This window comes from Gigantopelta aegis, chromosome 6, assembly GCF_016097555.1.
Source record: "Gigantopelta aegis isolate Gae_Host chromosome 6, Gae_host_genome, whole genome shotgun sequence".
Lineage (NCBI taxonomy): Eukaryota > Metazoa > Mollusca > Gastropoda > Neomphalida > Peltospiridae > Gigantopelta > Gigantopelta aegis.
Window position 1 is genome coordinate 66,142,103 of NC_054704.1, and position 25,213 is coordinate 66,167,315.

The window sequence follows — 25,213 nt, forward strand, 5'->3', positions numbered from 1 at the left end:
CCAGTAGAGCTGGTTTCAAGTGGTATCTGGTTTAGATGTTCTATTTAAAACATCCGAGACATTTTCCATAATTAAATTATCCAGATTTTAATACTACCCCCGTTTAATTTTTTAATTTCATGAAAAGCTCACACTAGCTCCCTGGTGTCCAATGTCATTTTCATCCCAACAAATGTTGCCTTCACCCAAATGTAAATTATGGCAGGTTCAAAAGGATCCTTGCTGTCATCAGGGGGAGGTGGTAGCAGAGAATGAAGAAAACCCCCCAAAAAAACCCTCAAGGACTTGCAGCACGTGGCAAAAAGTTTCCTGGAGAGTAAGTGTTAAATAAAAGTTGTTTTTACGTAACTGTACCAATAGGTCACATTGGCATTTTACGAGACCACTTTTTTTTCTTCTTTACTGGACACAGTAGTACATGTACTGATTAAAACATTATATTTGGTCTGCGGCTAGATGGCCGTCAGTTGAGACTAATCTAGGTACAGTGAAACCCTTCAGAACTGGATCCTCGGTAAACCATAATTCCCTCAAAACAGTTTTTCCTGGACTCTTTAACACTGCACTTTTTACTTGGTATCTCTTTAGGCAACACACAACCATTTGGCGTGTTGTTGTATTAACTGCATGTGAGTAATTAATGGTGGTGAATAACCTTTAGAGAGGTTTCACCATATATGATCTGACCCACTTTAGAAAAAACATAGGTTTTACAACAGCTATATCATAATACATTAGTAGTGCTAAAATGAATAAAATATAGTTGCATCTTATGGCATTACATACTCGTACTGTAATCTAGTCTTTGTAAATTATAACAAAACACAGAATGAAAGAACACCTTTATTCCACTTTGCATACAATTCCTTCACATAAACATTCAAGAAATCGCAGATGACTCCTCCAAAAATAGTAATATATGTATATGAATACTTGTGTATATCATTACTGAATTCCCCTCTGGCTGCCAGTGGCAACTGGAAGATTATCTCATAAAAGGGTGGGACAAGCAACACAACACAGGTTGATATGCTACACATTATGTTTGAAAGTTAGAAAGCCTAGTCTGATGCCGATATACATGAAAAATTAAGTTTAATGCCAATTACTGGTATATAATCCACTTCGCTTCAACCTGTTTTTACATTGTTTACAAACAGTTGATTTGTAATGTAAATTCAGCATATCAAATAAACTAACCTCATTACAGTTTTAGCCCGTATCATTTAGACAAAATGGCAAAACACGTTTGTAAATAAAGATAAAAACAGGTTGGTCCACATACTGATTTTTCTTTTGGAATCTTGCCAGCAGTTTAGTGATAATAATAAGGGATCACCAGCATTAACAACACTTGTGCAAATAACATTTAAAGAAAAAAAACAAACATTAAAATTACAGAAAAATTAACTATTGTTTAAATAAAATCTAATTATAGAGAAAAGAAAGCCAACAGACTAAAATCAAGGACAAACACCCGTATGTAAGCACTAAAATGAGTATATATAAATATATACACACACACACAATATATATATATATATATATATATATATATATATATATATATATATATATATATATATATATGTAATGATTGTGCATATTTTGCATGCCTGTCTATACTAGCATACATTACATTAAATGGAAACCGTTTTACAGTGATCAAATACTTTATGGTTTTATTATTATGCACCTGGCAGGAATAAAAGAATTGTTCAGATAATATATTAATAGGAATATTTCACTTTCAGATGTCAAAATTCGATATCAAAACAAAATCCATTAATCATAAAGTAAAATATTCCTATCAAATATTTAAAAAATAAGTAACATTTTTCTCCCATCCCCTATCTAGAAAAATATTTCAGACATTGAATTTTGGGATTTAAAACACAAATATTATTATTTTTTAGGAATACGCTAGAAATGTGAAAATTATATATTATAAATATTTTTCAACCCAAAATCTGGAATTTAGGAAAGCACTGAATCTGGCTAAACTTGAAGCCTGATATCTAAAATGCAAACACATTAAAAATAAATATTACGCCCATAATTAAGTATAGTCTATTGATGGTCATGTCATTGTTTGAAGCATAAAAATTCTATTATGCAGCTTTATTTATAATTTAAAATTGTTTAAATTATTATACAAATTGTGGACAGTAAGAATCTTACATCAGCAAACTAGCATGTCATTTACATTAGTGTGTAAATACAAAAATACAATTAATAAATTAACACCCCAAAGTTCTGAAAATATATTTTTGTTGCCCACACCCCTCCTCCTCCACCCCCACCAGACATACATGCACCATGAAATGGCCAAATTGAGGTGGTGTTTTTTAAAATACCATCTAGTATTCAATGATTCACTAATTTATATTTGATTATTAATAATATTATTTAAATGCAAATGTTTTTGGAAATTATTACACCTGGTTTGAATAGGTAGTTTTGTTCGCTTTAACTAGGTTCACACACATTTGAGGCATAATTCAGTAAACTCTTGCAACTCTGCGATCTCACAGTGCAATGCAAAAAGACATGCAAGGACGATGCAAAGTTGGTTAAGAAAGCTCAAGAGAGCGTTGTGAATTAGGCCCCAGATTGTTTAGTGCAATATACCAAGTCTACGGGAATGGGAGAAAAATGGGAGGAAAAGAAAAAGAAAGGAAAAAATTAATAGGTAGATAAACTTGAATTTATAAATGTCAAAAAGACCTCAAAATAAATGCAGTGTATTACATAAATATGTATAAATATATAAAAACAAGATTGTTTTATTATTAGAAATAAGGCACTATCAGTATTATTGTTTTCTAAATAAATATATAACTGTTTCCTTGCTTACATACATGTAGCAATACCTTTTCCAACTTGTAACTTTAAAAAAACAAAAAGAATGCAAAACTAACATAATAAATTTTTGAGCAATAAGTAGACAAAATTCTTCCATTGCATGTTCAACCAAATTTGCTGCTGCTGAACGGTCAGAAAAGCAAAAATATATGCCACAAATAAAATCAATTGTTAAAAACAAACTCAACTTGTAAATAAACATTAAAATTAAAGTATATAGTAAATAAGTAGTAGCTAATCATAAAATGATCAATGTAAAGCTAATAATAAATGGGTTTGCACAAGAATATTGTGCAAAATATTTGATTTCATGTGCACAAAATAACTAACGTTTTTAGACGGAAAGTTAAGATTACACATTATTTTGTAAAAGTAAACTGAAAATATTAAGAATCACAAAATGGGTTGAAAGAAAAATATGTTGGCACTATACATGTACATAAAAAGGTACAATGTGTATTTCAATTTGTTGCACTTACGACAAACCAATTTGCATATTTTTTATCTTAACTTTGTGTAACTGTGTATGTTTTTTCTGGAATAAATCTGGAAAGTCATTAAAGGTTAACTTTATAATAAAGTTAAAACCAGACAAATAATTGTGATATCTAAAATGCAAACACATTAAAAATAAATATTACGCCCAAAATTAAGTATAGTCTACTGATGGTCATGTCATTGTTTGAAGCATGTGTTGCCAAGTTGAAGTCAAATATCAAGAGATGACCCCCCCCCCACCCCCACCCCAATAAAGGCTATTTAAATTATATTTAAAAAAAAAAAAAGGAAGATGGACAACACTGCATTAAATTGCATTTTAGTTAAAAGGAAAAATACCATAGTTAACATCTTGAATAGTGACTTAATTTGTACAATTTCCCCTGAATGCAGCTGTGTAGTGATGTACTGAAAACAATAAAGAAAGACGTCATGTATGAATAACAATGTCATCCTTGTTTTTGAATAGTTTGGCACGTTTACCATAGGTATTTTAAAGTTGCTTTGCATTGCTCATATGAAAGCAAAAGTAGGCATAACAATTTTTACTTCTTATTGGTAATATAAAGCATACAGTAAAATAAATTAAAACGTATAGTTCTTAGCTAATTTTATCAAGTTAACCTTTAAGGAAGAGACAAACAAACAAAAAACTTCTTTTTAATTATTAAACTTGTATTTGACATCATACATCGACAAAAAGCAATTATGATATCTGCATTACCATTTAAATTTTTATACCTGGTAAATGGAAATAAAAAATACTGTAATAAATAAATGTCTATGGTGGTATCAATTCTTTTTTGAAACAGCTCTTGACATCAGATTTATTTTTATCCTCATCCCTGAAATTAAACTATTGAGGGATATTCATTAAATGTGTACATCCAGGGGGTGGGGTGGGGATGGGAGGGTTTGGGGGTAGGTATTACAAATGAAGTGTATGGAGGAGGAACGTATATATGCAATTGTTATAAAATAAAGCCAGTTAAATACCACTCTAGAAGAAAGACTCTTAAATCCCAATCATATGTTAAATTTGTTTAAAACAATAAAACAGATTTAACTTATTTCTTGAATGTCATAAAATTATTGAGTGAAATATATGCAATTTAAGCTCCTAATATCCAATGTACTTTTCAGCATACATCAATGCACACCTGTACATGGGGGAGGGGCGAAAAGATTAAATTTACGGAAGGTGTCTGGTGGAGAGGGAATAAAATATCCCAGACAGCATATATATATGTACTTTATGGATGGCCCCGGACTAATAAAAACATATTAGTGAAAATGTCAACTAACGTGGTCAGGTTTTGCAAACTGAATATTCATTAAAATAATAAAAAGGTCCAAAAATATTTATCACAAATATAATTTCTATCAGATAGATCATTATGGTGGATACTGGAAATACTGATATCAGTGCAAGAACCAACAAACTGATCTACATTATATAGGCACAGACGTTTTAAAACAAACAGATTGTGTCGAAATAAGGTTAAAACGATTGTATTCTGCATCTTGTTCACAGAGTTTAGAATGATTATGTGCAACTAAATAGAACAAATATGTGCAACTAAATAAATATTGTTAACCCAAGAATGTCCCACTTGAAGTCAACTATGCTTTGAACAGGACTTGCAACAGTTAAACATTTCTATCTCAAATGATGCTACAGTCGATGCACATAAAAACCAGAGAAGAAAACCCATTATTCCACTAACTCAACTATATATAATTTTAATATAATCATGGTTATGATACTAAATTTTAATATTGTATTTTATATTAATAAAAAGACAACCTAAGAACTTTAACAAATGTAGTCCTTATATAAAATAACTGCCAAAAGTTACAAACCTTTTACTTTGGGAATTAAAAAAGGCACATTTTAAGAAACTGTCTGCATTATCGAAAGACTGTCAAAAATTGCCACTACAATGTTATTTCAAAGGTCATGTCAATAAACTGTCCATTAAAGGTTCAGATTTACAATGTCTTGGTGTCGAAATAAAAAAAACCAACAAAAAAACCCTCTATCTAATAGTCTATTAAGTCAAAACCTTCATACCCCTTCCCAAACCTAAATGGCAAAGTGTGATGTCTCTTTATATTATATCCTGAATCCTGTAAAGATAATTAAATCCATACAAGTGCTAGACAGCTTTTAACGAAGTGGATAGGGAAGTGACCTGGGACTGGGCTTGTGCAGTGGATAACTATCACTTCATCAACATCCATACTAAATACAAAAATCATCCAGTAGGGATTCAATAGTTACAAACCTTACAAAGGCAAGTAGGACTTTTAACTAAACGTTAACCCAACCTAACCTATAAGAATACAATTTACAGGTAATTGTGAATATGTAGAAAATTTAAGAGTATAAAAATATTCAACATTGGTTAAAATGGTTTGTGTGGTAGTTCAGCACAGCCTGATTAGCGTAATGAGATCACTCGGTGTCATAGCTGGACTTAAATAGTTAGCAGCAAGCTTATAGAATATTTACTAAAGGTATGCATCATTCAGTTTAATTTCATGTGCAAGTTAATATAGTTAAGCAAACAGTACGACAATATATGCAACAGATTAGTGTTTGTGTTTAAATCCAAACTACTGGAAAATTTTAATAGCAATACGCAGAGATTGATTATTACTCTTTGTAACAGGTTCAATGATTGCACCCAGGCTAGCTCGGCCATATTCGCCAACTGCGAATGTCAAGAACAATTGGCGAATTTGTTTTTTTAATTTGTTAACAAAAATTAGTGTTTAACAGATGATATTTTGTTGGAAAATAACTAAGGGTTTTGCCTTTTTGAGAGAATGTGGAGACATTTTCTGACCACTCAGAGATAGTCCTAGCACCTAACTGTCACTAGCCTTTTAAAAATTTAAAGTCAACAAACTGCTATGAGATATAGATAATATACATGCCAACTGAATGCTACTAATTATAGATAATAAGCTCATGTTGCAAATCTTTCTCCACTGGAAAAACATACGGATCTAAATGTTTATAAGCTTGTTTGACAACAGTAAATTAGTTTTGTCAAAACAACTGAACAAGATGAAACCTGTTAACCTGTAAAAAAATATTCTTTAAGTGTATATATGTACTGTATTTTGGCTTTACATTTCTCTCCAAAAAATCCAACAAAATAAGTTTTATAGAACACAAATAAGAAAAATAAATAATATATAAATTGAAAAAACACACAAATTGTCAACACCAATATGAAAATATTAAGTTTAGAAAGTGCAACTTTCACAAGAAAAACAAAGTGCTTGAAGTCCTTTACTTCCCGACCCCTATAGGCTTAAACCTACTAATATATAGCCTTATTTGCATAACAAACACTGTGCAGCCATCAGGGAATTCATATTCAAAGTAGAACAAGTGTACAATAACAATACACTTGTTATACTCTTTAATAATTGTATATATCATTGCAATGTGATTTTCCAAAAAATATTAACATAAACTAGGGAATGGCAAAAAATAAAAAAGCACATGCTTCAAATCAAAACAAAAAAAATAATAATCATTTTTTTCAATAGAAAAAACCCCAGAAAGTCAACATTCAGTGCTAACTGGAACAAAGCAGCCCAAACGTTTTCAATAAAATATTAATATATATCAACATCAAAACTGAGAATCTCTTCAAACATTGTAAAACATTAATCAGTGAAAAACTATTATTGATAGAGGCCCAAACCGGATATTGGAATAATACAACATGGCTAGTGCATGTACAATGTAAGTATTAAAACAGAATTATTGGGCATTGCTGCATATTTATTTTTTTAAATCAACATATTGGCAAATAATCAAAACATTAGCAGAATTTTAGGAAAAATAACATTGCAAAACATCAATTAAATATACATGTATATATATATATATAATTGTATATGAAAAGTGTAATTAATAGAAAAGTTTTTCAAAAATAATACAGAATAATACCAAATAAAAGAAACGCCTATTGTCCACAGTTCTTAACCTACCACCAAAGGGTTAAAATGACTGTGCTAAATACTGGACAGGCAACTTGTAAAGTAGTGCACAACTATACCGTATGTGGACAACAGCACTAGCTGTGTGTTGGTTCTTTGGTCAAAACAACCACTAAACATATTAATATCTTTAATTTGCCACTAAAATGTCGCCTGAATACCCCTTTCAAAGATATGTTAAAACCAAAAACAAAAATAATAACTTAAATGTTAATACAGGCCCGTTCTATTGTCCACACTATTGTCAAAACGTTTGTTTTCTTCCCTTAATGGTAAGTTGTCAATCACAAACAAAATAAAACATTATCGCATAATAATTAAACTAAAAGCTTTAATAGCAATACATACAGTTAGAGCACCAAAAATGATATACGTATAACAATTCCCTGGCTCCAGCATGTTGTGTGCAGTGGGAGAAGGACTCCCCCAAAAAACTGTCTTAGTAACGTAACAACACTCAAAATTAGCCATCAACAATAACTGGTTTGACCTCAATCAAATATCTTACAACACATACATTTGACACGAAGAAACCATATTGTTCAGTGCAGTGTTGCTAAGTACATACACACAATAAATATCTGAATTCCATGTAGTGAGTACAGGTAATTTTTTGACAGACTAACTAAACATAATTTGATAATTAAGTCCTAAATATGCTACTAAACCAATAAATATGGATCCTTCATAACAAATGCAAGTGTTGTAAATTTATTAACTCCAAGATGGTTTGTTTCTGGCAATTATATAGCAAATAAGGCAGTAGATATTTTTGTATGAATTGGATGATAAAAAATAATCTGTTGCCAAAATAACCAAATCCATAACCACTCTTAACATAAAAAATCTCACATCACATATGGTTTCTTTAAACATACAACTGAATGTTAAACAAATTTCATGACGAGTATATTGAGATTATACTATTGTGAAGACATTTAGACACTTCTTTGATATCTTAAATGTTTGCCTTGCAACCAATATATATATTTCTTTAACAAAAGAAACAACTGCAAGTTTCTGTTAAATGTCAGAAATAATATATATATATATATATATATATATATATTGTTTTATTCAATTATGACTTCAGGTGAAAAAAACCCCATACAATTCCCTAAATGCTTTATCCGATAAAACATTATTGTGTTTTTACCATCTATTGTAGTAACTTCCTATTTTGTATAAATGTATTTCCCCAAAAAGCATTTCATATGCAGATTAAATTACCAGAAACAAACACATCAGGAGTTGTAATAGATAACAGAATTTTTTTAACCTGTATCTTAACATATCTAGATGAAAACTTCTAATCTGGCATCCATCTCACAAAAATTATTTTCAAAAGTAAATCGATAAACGACAAAATTAATTTCCAAACACTAAATGCAAACATTTCAAAAAATTTAAAGTTGGCAATAATAAAACATCTCAAAATTAAACTTTCTTGAAATATTACAAGTTAAATTCAAAACTGGAATTGAAAGAACATGAACACTGTTAAAGTGAATGAAAAAAAGTCGTTGTGATTCTAAAACTAGATTATTGTCTCTGAAAAGGCTTGTAACACGTAACCTCAAAGACTAAATATGTGGTAGTGAAAATGTGCTCAAAAGGGAGCAGCACTTTCTCCATCATTAAACTGCACTCAAAAAATTTGCTGGATAAAATATAATTCTGGAATACCTTTGAAAAACTAAATATTCACAGTCTTCCGTTCTCCTTAAGAGCCCTAAGGTTACTCAATCGTATAACTAATATATATGAAAAATTAACAGTAAATAATCAACAATTTTTTGATTAGATGCATACACTATATAAGTATGGTGGGTAGAAGTATTAAATGGTCTTGTATACAAATGCATGTCGCATGAGCAATTTTCGCTTCTAAATAATAGCATATGCAAATAACTGCTAAAAAGTGACAAATAATTAAAGTAATACAACTAACACAGTATTGGTCAACATCACCAGAAAATATACTATTATTTTTTATGTAAAGCTTCTCAAACTATGAACACAGAAAAAAAAAGTTATAATAATAATCCCTTAAGGCACAGCTAAAAGAAAAAAATTATAAAAATTATAATTTAAAAAAAAACAAAAAACTAAACAAATTCTGAATATAAACTAAGAAAAAAAATATGGTCATGTTAAGACTGAGTATATGTGACTAGAAATAAGCAAATTTGCATATGTATATATGGATTGGCAATTGGAGACCACAACTTATTATGGTTACACTGCAACCCACCCACTGTCAGATGGTGATAATAAAATCTGGAAACTGTTAACAATCTGACTACATAGTATAAGTATACTTATGTATAATATATAATCATATATATGTATTTATATATATAGTGCTTCAAAAAGCTAACTCATGTCAACAGCGAGATTACCAATGTCAATCATCACTTTGCATTTAGTATAATCATGTGACAAAAAATATATATTAACAATACAAGGGTAAACTGTAAACATAATTATAATATAAACTAAAGGAAGTTAAGGGATCCAATAATAAAAGCCCTCAGTAAGGAGGTAACATTGGCACATGAGTTAAGTGATATATAAAGTGTTCAGTACCAGCACGTGGTGATTATTCTTGGCAAGGGTGACAATGTAGCCCTCCGATGTGATCTTCAAACCACAGCAGCGACTCACTTTCACATATGGGCACTGAAATTCACCTATGAGTGATCCATCTCGCTGGAAAACGGCAACGTGAAACCTGTTGCCATGGCTATCGCCAATAAGGACATCGCCTGCATCACTGATATCGATACCATTGGGATAATTTGTGATGTTTTCACAACCAATTCGGCGTGCAAACTGCCCATCTTCATTGAAAACTACAACGCAGTGGCCCTAAAAAGGAAAAGTGTTTTATGATCTTTTTGTACAAGCTTATATTCTACAACCACCAGAAGAAAACAATACACCACATACCTATTCACTGTCATTTGACCCCCAACCCCCCCCCCCCCCCACTAGTAGGGTAGGGCGTAGCCCAGTGGTAAAGTGCTCGCTTGATGCATGGTCAGTCTAGAATTTTACCCATTGGGCCATTTTTTCGTTCCAACCAGTGCTCCACCACTGGTATTATACTGGTGTCTTTAAACCAAGCTTTAACATTTTATACCAATATATATATATATATATATTTCTTTTAATTGTCAGCCAACCTAACCCATGATCACTCTTCTTAAGTACTGTATTTTCCGGCTTATTACACGCACTGGTGTATAAACCGCACCCCTTGTTTTTAGACCAAGTTCCGACCTTTGTTCGTACATAAACCACACCTTTAAATAAGCTGCATTTAAAATAAAGCCACAATCTTAATTACAGTTAATTATTGTTTGTATTTAATAATAATAAAGAGATCCATTCTCCCTTAAATTCAAACAATAAATAATTGTTGATTGTGTTGCTTTCAGTTTCATTCCACGTAATGGGAAAGTTTCGTAAACAAAACACCGTTGACAAATTAACCCCGCTATTTTTAAGAAAATATGAACAAGAACTTGATAATGCTAATTTTGTAATATTGCATTAGTTGCAAAGAAAAAAACAACATGATAATATTTTATTTGTCCCAGTATGATTACAAAGCGTGAACCCCCAAAAAGAGGCACAAGTGAAAATTACTAGTAGATTGACTTCCTCAATTGCAAAACACGCGTTTCTCTGTAATCTAACTAGCGTGCCATGTGCAAAAATTACATATTCAAATGAGGTCCAGTCAAGCTGGAGTGGCAGTGAACCGAAACTAAGCACAGTCCTATCGATCGTTTACAGTTTCGACATTGTTTTATAACTTTTAAATGACGGCCGTTAAAATATATATATATATATTTGACGAGAATTATACATGTATAATTACATGTAATATAACGAAATACATTACAACAATGTTATGCTCTGTATAAATTAGTGGGCTAATTAGATTGGAAATGTCGACATTTAATACAAACATTACAGGTAGTACTATACCAAATAACTTCTGGCTAGGTCAAAGTTCGAGGTGCACCCAACTTTTGATAAAGAAGTGAACACCACAAGTCCTGTAATTGGTTATAAATGTGAGTGTGTTGGTTGTAAAAAATAATAGTTTCATCTGGGTAAAATAAATGTGCAATTTTATTTCATCTAGTACCAATGTGTCAAGTAGCCATGTGCTTGAAACATGTATGAGGTACCTGTAAAAAAACAGTACTCGAATTTTGTGCGAAACTAGGGCAGTCATAGACGCTACCCGTTATCTCAGAAATGAGCAGCTTGACCCCCATTTTTTTCTGATTCACTTTAAGTGTAAGGGGTGGTAGTATTTATATCCGTGGCGTTTATGTCGGTTGATACGTTGCAGGTAGGAGTTTTAGCCGCATATATTACTATTGTCGTCTATGGGATTTGATTTGGTAGTATACACCCTACAGGTACTCCGATTATGTGATTTTAATTCGCAAGCTTCGTACTAAACTTAAATTTTGATATATTAATTAAAAACATTTCAAACAGGTTAAAAACAGTGGTGTTAAAGATATCAAGAAACTGTTTTGATGTCCTTGTTAAGGTCCGGCTGTTGCAAGTGGCCATGACATTGTAATTGTATCACGTGACATTGTTCAGGCTGCCACTGGCTTTTTATCTGCAATATTGAACATGCAAGTTGGGTGTGTTTACTACAAAGTATAACAACACTACTTTGTATAATATGAGGAAAGTTACTTCATTTTAGAACATCTGACAAACACATCTGATGCACTACTAACAATAAATGTTACAGAAATCAAACTAAGAAAGTTCGCGGACGATACCATTTTTGAAACTGTAAGTACAACAATACACAAGTGATGTAGTTTCTAGCCTGACTAGACTATTAATAAAGAGCCATTCCATTGTAATACTTCAGTCCCAGTCATTTGGTATGCTATATTATTATTATTATTATTATTATAAGAATGAAAAAAAAAGTTCTGGGGCCCTATTTTCGAAGCCATCTTAGCGCTACGAAATCGTAAAACCGTCATAGGTTGTGACGTCACTACAGCGCACGCCATAGTGACGTCATAGCTTACGATGATTTCACGATTTCGTAGGCTAAGATAGCTTCGAAAATATGGGCCCTGGTTTATATGCACAGCGGTTACTGTAAAATTCATAAATAAAGTGCACCGTTTTATAAAACGCACCTTGCAATTCACAGTAACAAAGTAGCGGCTTATATGCCGAAAAATACGGTAATGCCCAAACTCCTACCTTATGGATGGTCACTGACCTAAATTTTAATGACGCTTTTACTGTTATAACTATAAATCACATACACAACTATCAGTACGAGAACTGTGATATGAATGAATAACAAAATATCAGCCTATCTATGAAGGGATAATATAAGTTGTAGAAGCATCACGAGGGGTATATGGCTTTTTATGTACCCTCTGTGTGTTCTTTTACCCCGAGCCGAAGGCGAGGGGGTAAAAGAGCACACAGAGGGTACATAAAAAGCCATATACCCTGAGAGATGCTTCTACAACGAATTTATCTTGCCGACATGTTAAACCATATAGCCAAATAATTAAAATAACGCCAGACAATAATTGTTAACAATTTATTAACGGAGGAGCCGTACCACGCAGACGCGAACGAAAGCACTTGCCAGTGACGAAAAATAGTTCCATCGATAAACGAGTTTTTAACTTCAAATGTTTGTAATACGAAATTGTCTGAAACAGATATTAATAAAAAAAGAACAAAAAAAAAAAACAACACTTTTTTTTTATCAGAAATGCTGATCGCGCATTAATACAATAACACCACGACCGTAATTAGGTGGCCGAGTTCAACATTGCAGCTTTTAAAAGTATTGAAATAGTGTATTTTATAGTAAAAATAAAATTAATTGTGTATACTTGATTGATTATCAATGTTATTTATAATCTAATTATTGCTTTAGCATTAACTGGGGCGGCTGGAAACTTGGAAATTACAGACGGGGTATAAGAGAATTTGGCTCCGCCCACAGGGGGATAAGGGATTTGTCCAACGGCAAACAACCAATGAGATTAAAGAATTTTACATGAAGGCGAGATAATGAGAATTGTAGACTTATGAAAGTGTCATAACATATACGTTACCAGACCCATAATTTACGGTAGCTTGTAAATGGTTTACCAGGCTCTCTACTTACTTCGATGCCAAGCTTGCAATGAAATAATATACTTTTTACAAAATACCAACCTTGAAATCACAAACAAAATACTCTTTTCCACTGACAGCAATATCAGAAGGCTCTCGCATGTAGTCACTGCAGTCAAACCATTTGATGAGGTCTCCGGACTCGGCAATACAAAACACAGTAGGCGACACACTGTCAACAGCAACAACATGACCTGAAACAAGAAACACAGTAACATAACGAGGCTCCCATATGATCAATCGGATGATATTAATCACTAACAAATTCCAGTAGTAAACAAGCATTCTGAGTATACTACAGCAATACATGTCACCTACTGGTCCAAACTAATTGTCTTATAATTATCCTAATTTCGAGCCTTAAAAGCGTTACTAAAATATGAGGTACGGTATTAATATTGGTATTTTGGGGGTGATTTACCTTGGTATCAGTACAGTATTCGGTATTGACATAATACCAATACCGATATTGAGCAACATTTTTGATATACTCGGGTTTTCAATACCAAAATTTCAGTATTATGAAATTTGCTTGGTATGGTAAATTGGCATTGACATGATACAGATAACAAATGGTATATACAGTATACTGCCCAGCTCTAAACTGCAGTGATGTAATATATACACCAAAGTTTTCTAACACATAGACCCAGTTTGTAAATGGGACATAGTTTTATAAATGTTACCACTAAATACATTATAGTTTAAATTTATTTGTGGAATCTGATATCAGTAGTTTATATGTGGTTAGCAAGTGTTAATTCTTATGTTATGTCTTCACATTTCTTTATGGATAGTCATAACAAATGGAATGTCAAGTTTAAAAGATATTAGCTAACCATTTTCATATGTCCAGTTTAAAATAAAATTATACAATCAAACAAAAATGTTCAGAACCATTTTCGCATAATTTAATCAAAGCTATTTCACAAAATAAAATCAGTAATTCTGTTTAGTACCTTGCTGAGTAATTGCCAGTCCAGCAACAATATCAATATAGCGGATTGCTATTTTCTTGATAAAATGACCATTCTTGGTAAAAATCTGCATGCGTGAGCGCTCATTTCCCCGGTCACAGACAACAAACTTTCCACTACTTCTCATTACAGCCACTTTTCTTGGATACCACAGCTGCCCTTCCTCCCGACCTACAAAACAAGTTTTAAAACAATGAAGTCACAATGGAAGTGAGAACCCAATGGAAATGAGAACCCTATGTTCAGTTGATAAAGTTGTAATGCATTTAAAAACATCTGATTGAACTTGCTCTCTCTGGTATTGTTAATTTCTTTCTTGATACTTGATAAATGACAAAACTGTTTAACTTTCTTCCTGTCAGGAAACATTTTGTTTTCAAATTTTGTATTACCAATATGAAAATAAGATTCAATTTCAGATGAAAACACTATGCTGATGAAAAAATCTGTCTCATTTTCAATGAAAAAATAAATACCTGGTATGCCAAACTGATACTTGAATTCTCCAGTCTTTTCAAACACTTGTATGCGATGATTATTGGTGTCAGCAACAATTATATCTTCATCCAATCCAAGACAAAAGCCATGTGGCGAATTGAACTGTCCTTTACCAGGACCCAGTTGTCCAAATTTACACCTGTAAACAGTAAAATACAGTTATATTTTTAAAACCCCCCACAAAGAGATGACATTTTAAAAGCAAAATTAACCTACAAGCTTCAGTGCATGATGTTCCAATGTGGTTTGTTACAATTTTCATCTTATTTGACAACATATACAACACAATTCAGAGGTTGTGATGGCTGATACAGGACTCAAATATATAATCTTAATCTCAAAACAATTTATGATCCAAACAAATTTTCTTTAATGTGCAGTAATGCATGAAAAGTAGGTCTCTGTGACCTAGTTATAGCACATGACACACTGACATTCCAAATTGTACTTGCATGCAAGATCTGATGATCCTACATGAACAAATAAGAAAGGTATGCCCCAGAAACAAAATGCCATACCATAAAGATGGGCGTATAAAAATTATAAAACCCCACAAAAATAATACTCACCCTTTTACATATGAACATTATTTTAGAGATTGTCAAATTTTTTATCAAAAGGTTAAAGGTATAATTAATCTGTAGCATCTATCGCAGTGAACACAGTCAAAAGGTGCATAATCCTAAAACTTAAATCTATTTTAAGTTCATATAATGCTAAACCATTATATAATCAAAAGTTAATCGGTTGATGCAAATCGATTATAACAAATGATCAATCTTGAAATCCAACAAATTCCTATCACTAGTTATAACAGAAGATAATTTACACTGCCTAATAACTTAGGACAGTCTTAATAATAAAAACTAAAAGTTGTTTCACCTTATCTGCATGGCACTCATTTTGTTTGCACGACGCACTGGAGGGAAAGGCTGATTAACACTTGAAGGGTCAAATGTGGAGATTTCACTGTCTCCTGTAAAGTAAATCAAACAAAAATGTAAATAAAATACCTCTGTATCATGTTATTGAAGAGTTAGTACTGTTAAGTAGTAAATCGACATGCAATTCAGTTACACAATGCTGCAGGTAAAATGACCTATGGCTTTCCTTTTCAGATCCATTTTGAATGGTAAACAAATTTAGAGGTCCAACAATCGTTTCAAAGTCAGATGCATTTGGGATCAAACAAAACCTCAGTAACAATTTTATTGTGCATAGAAAATTATACAGTTTAATAACAGTACAATCATGGACTGGTGTATTAGCATTTTTGTTTTTGCAGATATCATTAAAATTCAAAAACAGTTATCCAAGGCTTGAAATTCATTTTGTTGATTGGAAAGCAATCTTTGCTTCTCAAATTTTAATTGGGAGGCAAATGTTTGAAATTGAAAAGCAGTTCTAGAACAGTTGCTATCATTTTACAGTTATTTTATTAAATCTATACAAAATAAGAGAGTCCAAACAAATTATGTACCTGTTTTATACTGGTATGTTTATTACCCTGACTCTAAGTTAGTGACAATTATTCACTTCTCAGCCGCTTCCATCGATAAATAAGCGCAAGTTCAGCCAGTAATTTTTTTCTAACATTCGCTAGACTAGTTTGTAAGCTACATGTTAAAGCAAATGACACTCTGAGAGCCAGTCTAAATAGTTCACAACATTTGCATCACTGGCTGTTCCATTACTGGTGTGCGCACCAATGTAAAATGGCCATGTCTACAACGTCAGTACAAATGTAGTAATATTTTAAAATATTTTAAGTTCTTCAATTAAAATGCGGAAAATGTGTGACAAATGCGAATCAAGAATTCTGGGATATACCGGAAACAATTTTTAGAAATAAGATAGAAGGCAAAAACTGCTTGTGAAACGGATTATTGGAAAGCATTTTGAGCGACAATTGCCTTAGTTATCAGCAATTCTATTGTAACTCGTGACATTATCAAACAAAAAGTTAACATATCTAAATATAATTTGTATAATGTAATTAATTTGATAAAGGCATCAACATTCAATTCTGCTACCAAAAAGAATTGCTGAAGGATTACCTGTATTAATAGATGACGTTCTTCATTAGGGGGAAAAGTGTTGTCGTTTTATTTAGTTTATGACCAATGTTTTCATAATTTGCACATAAAAATTAAATATTTTTGTTACAATCAAAAGAGTTTTCCTTTTATTCAATATATACTGAAATTACTAAAAAAAAAAAAAAAAAAAACCATTTTGCTGTAACAAGGTCTTGGTAGCAAGTTAATTTTTAATCATGGTCAGAGAAATATAAAATCCAATGGTCCATGGCAACTTCTGGTGTTTTTTGGGGTTTAAAATCTAAAAGATTTAAGACTAATCTTCTTCTCTTTTTTTTTGTAAACAGAATTCGTCTCTCGTTATTTATTTTTTGTATCACCGTAGCTGACCTTTAACAATAACCTCTAAAATGGCAGTTTGTGTGTTATATCAACCCCAGTGTTCATCTACGATACAACATCAATATTTTAAAACAGAGCTCTAAAAGCACTTTTTTTCCAGTTTACATAAAATTTTGCAAATAAAATTATAAAAAATAAGACAAAATAATTTCCTTCATACCTGATGGGCTGATCATGTCCAGACTACTGATGTTATCAAGGTTGTTCAGATTACCAAACGTGCCCATGCCAAGCAATGGATTGCCTACTCCATTGATGGGTGGAGTGGCCTGACTGCTGAATAGGTTTGCCAGTGACTCGAGGTTTGGATTCTGACTGCGTGAGGTCGACGTGTTCACATTCAGCATACTCGTCAGTCCAGACTCCTGCTGCAACATGTTAGGTGTAGTCGTCCTGCTGTTGGGGGCTGAAGAAATGGGTGGAGGGATGCTGCTCAAATTCAAACCCTGAACCACCTGACCATTTAGGGTCACCTGGCCTGTACAAATAAGAGAGTTCACACAGAATAATTAGCATCAAATCAGTGTTTATTTTTAACATATACATGAATCATAAAGATTCACGAATGCAGGCTTTGTTCCGTTTCTCAATTGTTCAAATTATATACTAAAACATAAACATTCTTTTCTGACTCTCTGTAATCACCACAAGATGGGTCAAAAGTAATCATTGCTTTAAAGGGCATCTCCATATTATTTTACATCAGTGTCTTTCATAATACAACGAGTAAGAAAGCTTTGGTCATGATCTGCATCACATATAATAGATTATTACCCAACGAGGCACTCATAACCAGAAAAATACTACTGAGAAATTATCATGCACCGGTGCAATGTTTCTGGATGATTTGGCGCTTACAAACCCAAGGACTGACAGTATTAAATATGACATTATCCTGATTTGCCTAACATACATAATGACGTCACATAGTTTGCATTCATTCATTCCCAGTGTTTAATGTTAAATTTGTAATAAAATGTTATATTAATACAATTCATTACATATTTTTTTAATAGAATAAATAGAACTTATATCTGTGATTGTGAATAAAATAAAAAGCTATAGCAATACTTGAAATAGTCTGTAAAGTTGTTTACATCATTTCTATATACAGGTACATGTATGTATATCGAAAATAAAAGATTTTGAGACACAAAAAGCTGAAGTAATAAATAGAATAACAAACAAGTTACCAGTTATTATAAAATTTGTTCTCTGTAAAATAATTTTCGCTAAAGCTTGTGATTGGTAACTTGTTTATTATCCTCCATTTTAAAAGTGGTTTGAAAGGTAAGTTCCAAACACTGACTTTAGTGTCATTAAAGAAACAGACTTTCCTTTAGTACACTGAACCACAATAATTAATTTGCTGCACTAAAATGAATGCATATAAACAAACCTTGGCTGTTGAATCCAACAGCGCCTAATTTTGCCAATGCAGCTATGTTCATGCTCATCATCGCATTACCCTGGTTACTTCCAGTGCTGCCAGCATCCACAGATATGCCACTATCAGAATTCACAGGACTGTGAGAATTACTCGACAAATTTGCTCCTTCAGGAAGTGGTGGCAAATTAGCAGCAATCGAACTGGCTATGGAGGATGGAGGTGGTATGCTGGCTAGTGACATAATATTTCCTATACTGCCATTAATTGAGACAGGAGTAATTGCCCTCATCGTTGACATGAACTCCGGCAAGTGAACTGGTGGCAATATAGGATGGCCAGGGCTGAGGACTCCATGTGACAATATGAATCCTTCATTTTCAAATGATGAATGTAAAGACATGCTAGCCTCAACCTGAAATCATAAGAAAAGGAAATATAGACCATGTGCAAATTTCTGAAAAACATTTTTGTTTTAAAACAAAATTGAAAATGAAACTCCATCATAGTCAAACGCCACTAGATTGATATGTGTACAGAGATTCCAAAAGTTATCTTAACCAGTTTTAGACTTGTGCTATTTGTTTCCACAACAGACAAAAAGATCAACAAAAAAAAATTCTCTTATAAAAAGGCAATACTAGACATACAAAGTTTAATGAAGCAACCCCTGCAATTAAGAAAATGTCCACGGCAAAAAAAACATGCCATTGACAAAAAAACTGAATATAGTCCAAGGAAAAAAAACGCGTTGTGGAGAATTAAAAACTCCATGGCACTGCCGATTGCCGTGGGCAACTGCAGGGGTTGTGAAGCTATTTTGAACGATTTTGAAGTTGTGCTCCAGAAACATTTCCAGACAGACAGACCGTGCCCGTTTTAAAGCGAAATTTGTGCAGGACTTTTGCTTGAAATGCCACATTATTTTTCTCATATCTTGAGGTGAAAAGCTGACCAAAATTACTGCATAAGAATTTCTCAAGTAACTTTTAGCTAGCTGATCTCCTTTAAATACTTCCCAGGAGGTAACTGAACTTTTAAGTGGTTCTTGTAAATACCAATGTCTCAAAACATTATTTATTGACATTTATAACAGAATAAACAAAACACACTCAAAAACATAAAGTAGACAATATCACATCCTACCAGAAACAGGCTTAAAGCTATGTTTCCACATGTATGTTTTCCACGTACGCACCGAAGTGACAAATATGTGTCCATGTTGATTGTTTTTATACATTTTCGTGAAGTAATTAATTTCGAAAGTTTAGAATTTAGACTTCTTGCCCATATTGGTGATGATGCTTTCTTCTGTATGACGTCATTTCTTGTGGCATTCTATGCTTCAGTGAAATATCCCTCAAAATGTCAAATGCATGCACGGTTCGTGGATAGCATTGAAAATTTGACATGGCAGACACATTATTTTGATAAATTCAAGGATTTAAAAAAAACCCAGATTCATGGAAAATGGAACCAAATAATGTACATATGAAAACATAGCTTCAAGTTGTACAGGAAATATTTTAACACTACTAGTACTTGCCTTTGGATCTTCTTTGACCAAGGAACCAAATGTCTTGCCCACAGCTTCAGTGAATACATTTGAATCGGTCTTAAACTCAATATTGATGGCTACATCTAGCTTAGGTGTGTTGTTGATCAGAGATAAAAGCTGTGTTGAGATAAGCTTCTTCAGAAGAACAATCTGAAGACTGTTGCCATTTACAAGAACATGCGATGTAAAGTCGCAACCATCTTCCATTTTTTCCACAGTTTTCCCAACGTTGTGGAACATTTCCATGATAGTCAGTTCTTGATGTGAGTGCGTTTCCTCGAGTTCTTCAAGGATTTCATCCTAAAACAAAAAAGCCCAATATTATCAGTTCTAGGACAAAATGTAAAATGTAAGTTTTCATTAAATTTAATACAGACTACATGTATTACCAAATATACTCTAAATAAAGTTAAACTGTATAAAATTATATATGCTGAACAAAAAAGAAACACAAATATTAATTTAGTTTTCTTTAATTTATTTAGCATTATTCTGTGAGTTTTTGTGTAACCAAAATTAAATCAAATTATAACACTCAAAAACTATTTCCTTAGTTTTTCATACCTCAGACATTCGATACTGTGACTATTTTGTATGTTTATCTAGAGCTTCAATTTTGAGAGAACTATTATGAGGAAGCTGTAAATGCTGGCTCCAAGACATCATAATGAAAATAAATTGAGGGGAGTGATTAACTGATTAATAAGATTATGGGGAGCCATTTAAGGTATTGCACCATATTGATACCATACAGGTTCAGATGCTAAAAAGAACTAAAAATTACTTTCCTTGAACTAGTCTCAAGGGAGTGATGGGAAGCAAGAATACAACCCCTGCAATTTAAGCAAATGTCCTTGGCAAAACAAAATATGCCTTGAAAAAAAAAAAAAACCCCACCTGAATATAGTCCAAGGCAAAAAAGTGCCTTGAAAATTAAAAAATCCACGGCATTGTCGATTGCCGTGGACAAGTGCAGGGATTGAGATTGACATCTTTCCCTTAAATGACGATGTCTGTGGTTATCCATGGACAGGTTGTTTTAAAGCAATTATTAAACTATTACCCCCCCCCCCCCCCCCCCCCCCCCCCCTCCCGATTTCTAATTTCTAAAATCTTGATAACCAAATATGCATTGTGCAAATGCATGCTAAATTTATGATTAATTAAAAACCTTTTTCTTCTTCAAATGTTTAACATTACAAAATGATTTTCTAGAATTTGAGGTACAGACACAATGGAATAGCCAACAATACACAAAATTTAAATGAAAACTGCTTAACTGTTAAACATAAAGCACACTTTAACAAGAACAGCCAATTTAACAGGCCATGATGTCCCCATTTCTACATATTTGACAGGTAGATTACAATCAAGTTATGTCATGTCAAGCCCCGTCTGCCAACACAAACATCTCATAAACACTTTAAAATAATTTTATGTCTAACCTTTTTCTTTTCCAGGATGGCTTTATAGCTTTGGAATGTTTCCTGAATCAGGCCTTTAGCATTGTCACGCTGAGTCTGTAAATCGGACAAAGCGTTTTCCAATATGGTTGTGGCCTCTTGGCAGAAGGTTATTTTACTCTTGCATTCAGAAATGAGGGTTTTTAGTTCCTCCTTAACTTCATCTTCTACATCCTCCACCTTTTCATGCATGTGCTCAGGTTGGCGGTGATCTGCCACGATGCATTCATTACAAATTGCAACCTGAAAAGAACCGCAGATTCATGTCAAGTTTTCAACAGGGGTTATATAATATTCCAGTTCACAACAGGGATGTCATATTAGAATTATACATTAACAACAAACTAATGTTAACTAATCAGGCATGAACTTTATAACTCTATACTCTGTGAAACATTCTTTAAAAAAAGACTGTGCCTACTAATGACATCCTTGGTGGTTGGTAAAGCTGACAGTAAGGATTTTTAAGCCAGTGAACCAGTAAATCTGTACAACTACTGGCACCACATTTAACATGCAACTGTTTATGATGAAGGTGTGAATAAACAGCTATTCAAAAAATGGTGAATCTTAAAACATACTGATTTTTATTCTTTTAGAAACAAAGGACAGTTTTATGGGTCAAAATTAGCTGAAATTCGTTCCAGCAAGCTACAAATTCACAGCCCAAATCAAAACCTTCTAAGCTGAACATGATTAGGCCCCAATTAAAAAAAAAAGTTTTTGGGAGCCTGACAAAACAATTAGGTATGGTTGACTGTTGGCATTTTAAAAATACATTGAAAAAAATTAAGGTTGAACCTTTTTTCTAAGTAGGAATGGGTTCATGGAAACACATTTTTGTTTTTACGCCTTATATATTATAATTAACAAGCATACTTAGAGTACTGCTAAAGCAATACGTGTCCCCTACCAGGCCCAACAAATTTTTGTATCTCCTAAGTATTAGGTAGGGGACAAAAATAAATAAATAAACAAAAGGCCCATCTGTCTATCGAGCTCCACTATTTAATTTAAAATTCTGTTAGCAGTAGATAATACAATTTTTATATACTGACAAGTCCAAAACATACACTGGTAATAACATATTTATTGATAAGGTCAGAGGGATGTATAATCAGTTTTAATATTTTATCAGGCAAAACACAAATAAATTACACATGCCGATTGTTTTCTATAACAAAAGTTTAACGAAGAATGATTGCACGTACTGTGAAATGTAATATGTATTCTTCAATAACATACCCACTTCAATGAAATGTTAATCAGTTCCACTGTAGTAGCTTACCTGACAAGTGTTACAGAATAATTTGATGTTTTCTGCTGGATGCAGGTCACAGAATATAGGTTTGTGCATTTTAACACCTTCCCCATTTTGCATATCTTCAAACGATACAACCTAAATTATAAAGAAACAAATCCCTCATAAATAATGACTACCAAAGGATTGAAATAAAATAATATATATTAATGATGTGTATTTCAAACTATATTATTTGATTTTTTAATTATAAGCATTTGTTTTAATTCGGGATAATTTATAGATGTGTAACAGTTACAAAATTAGTTGAAAATAATTTTTTATTACATCATGCAATTAAAAAAATTGTGATTTATCAAATTTCAAAAAATCAAAAGCAATTCGTACAACTGGAATATTATAGCAATACAGGGCTCGAAGTAGCAGCCTGCGAAAAGCAATCAATTTTTTAGACCTAGTAGGCAAAATAGAAATGCACCTGCTCAAACCACTGAAACCAACTGAAGGTCATTCTAAAATACATGTCATTTGTTCCAATTTTAAAAACCCTCCCTTCACCCAGTGCTATCTTATTTCCAGCAGGACACATTTCTTTTGCCCTGCTATTTAAATAACATCATCATCATCATGCCATATTTTATTCCTATTATGAGTCCTGTATTATGCCATTTACCGACAAAACATAGAACTTAATATAAATGCCAGAAGAGTAAAATGGCCTAACCTGAATGAAAGTATCAGTATGATGTCCTATTTTGCACATTAATCTCAAGTACAGAGACCATAATCATTTCATGAATTAAAATAAAAGAAGTATTTGTTATTAAAATCACATACACACAAACAAAATAATTTTACTATTTTCAAAACATCTTATAAACTGATGTATTGTGACAACAGTTGGGCTGTTTATACACACACACACACACACAATATTACCTTATGATTTTCAAAACATCTCATAAACTGATGTGCTGTAACACAGTTGGGGCAAAGGAAATTGGCGCAATCAGTACATCTAGCTACAGCTTTCTCCTTTGCTTTGCAGCTTGTGCAAACGATCTGCATGTCTTCGATGACAGACACATTGAGCATATCTGATATGATGTGTTCTGAAGGGAGGTCTGCAATGACCCCCTTGAAAGAAAGTCTTGTTTCTTGTTCGCATGTTGGACATTTTATCACTTGAGGTGGTGGTGTCACGGACTGTGTGGATTCTTCTCCCTTATTTTCACTCAACTGTGGAAAAACAATAGTGGTGAGGGGTTTAGTGTTCTGATATAAATCCTCAGTAATAATATAATAACAGGACTTCTAGAATATGGTAGTCTGACACTCATGGCTAATGATTTCTTTACCATCAGCAGTAGGGATGGGATGGTTCGGTTTTTGGTTCACGGTTTGATTTATTCATATGTTTTACAAGTACGCCAATTATCATACATACATTTTTATAAACTATTTTAAGAGTAAGTCATTTTATTTTTAATGGTCATTTGTAAAATAATTTAAATATAAAATTATATCTAGACTAGAAAACAAAAATTGCAATTTTACCATGCCATGTTAGCGTGTTGGGTCTGGGATACTTGGGCAATGTGTCCCCCAGGATTTGAGTTCAGAGAGTTGGCAAAATAATTTGGGGGCGAGAATGCTAGGGATACGTCTCTGGTATTTAAAAAAAAAAAAATTCAGTTGTCTTTAGATGCATTCTAGCGTACATAATATATGGGTGTGACCGTGTCATGTACACAGAGAATTCTAAAAGAAAGATATATGTCAAGACATATTTCTGTAATGTTTATTATTACTTTGATGAGAGGTATATGTATATTTTTTTCAAGTATGGATTACTTGATATAAGTACAAATATATCATATATAGGCCTACTGTTGATTATTTAACTCAACACAAGTTACATAAAAAGCTGTCACCGATTAAAAAATTGTATAATAAGCAAGCACAAATACATGCATATATAATATATAATAGTTAATTATTTAACTAGTTATTATTTTAATTTTATTTTTTGCTTGAA

General features: G+C 32.5%; 1 protein-coding gene across 3 annotated transcripts in view; it reads right to left on the reverse strand.

Moving 5' to 3' along the window:
• Positions 1-830: 830 nt before the first annotated feature.
• LOC121375020 (B-box type zinc finger protein ncl-1-like) overlaps positions 831-25,213 on the reverse strand; it is a 40,415-nt gene continuing 16,032 nt past the window's right edge. For all 3 annotated transcript variants that reach the window (XM_041502218.1, XM_041502217.1, XM_041502216.1), the window contains exons 3-13: positions 24,115-24,414; positions 23,203-23,313; positions 21,897-22,157; positions 20,440-20,751; positions 18,906-19,308; positions 17,667-17,984; positions 15,948-16,041; positions 15,044-15,204; positions 14,550-14,738; positions 13,633-13,784; positions 831-10,257 (exon numbers count right to left, since the gene is read on the reverse strand). In XM_041502218.1, coding sequence (XP_041358152.1) covers positions 9,949-10,257; positions 13,633-13,784; positions 14,550-14,738; positions 15,044-15,204; positions 15,948-16,041; positions 17,667-17,984; positions 18,906-19,308; positions 20,440-20,751; positions 21,897-22,157; positions 23,203-23,313; positions 24,115-24,414 — 2,610 coding nt within the window. In that variant the 3' untranslated portion in view covers positions 831-9,948. The remainder of the gene's footprint in view (positions 10,258-13,632; positions 13,785-14,549; positions 14,739-15,043; positions 15,205-15,947; positions 16,042-17,666; positions 17,985-18,905; positions 19,309-20,439; positions 20,752-21,896; positions 22,158-23,202; positions 23,314-24,114; positions 24,415-25,213) is intronic.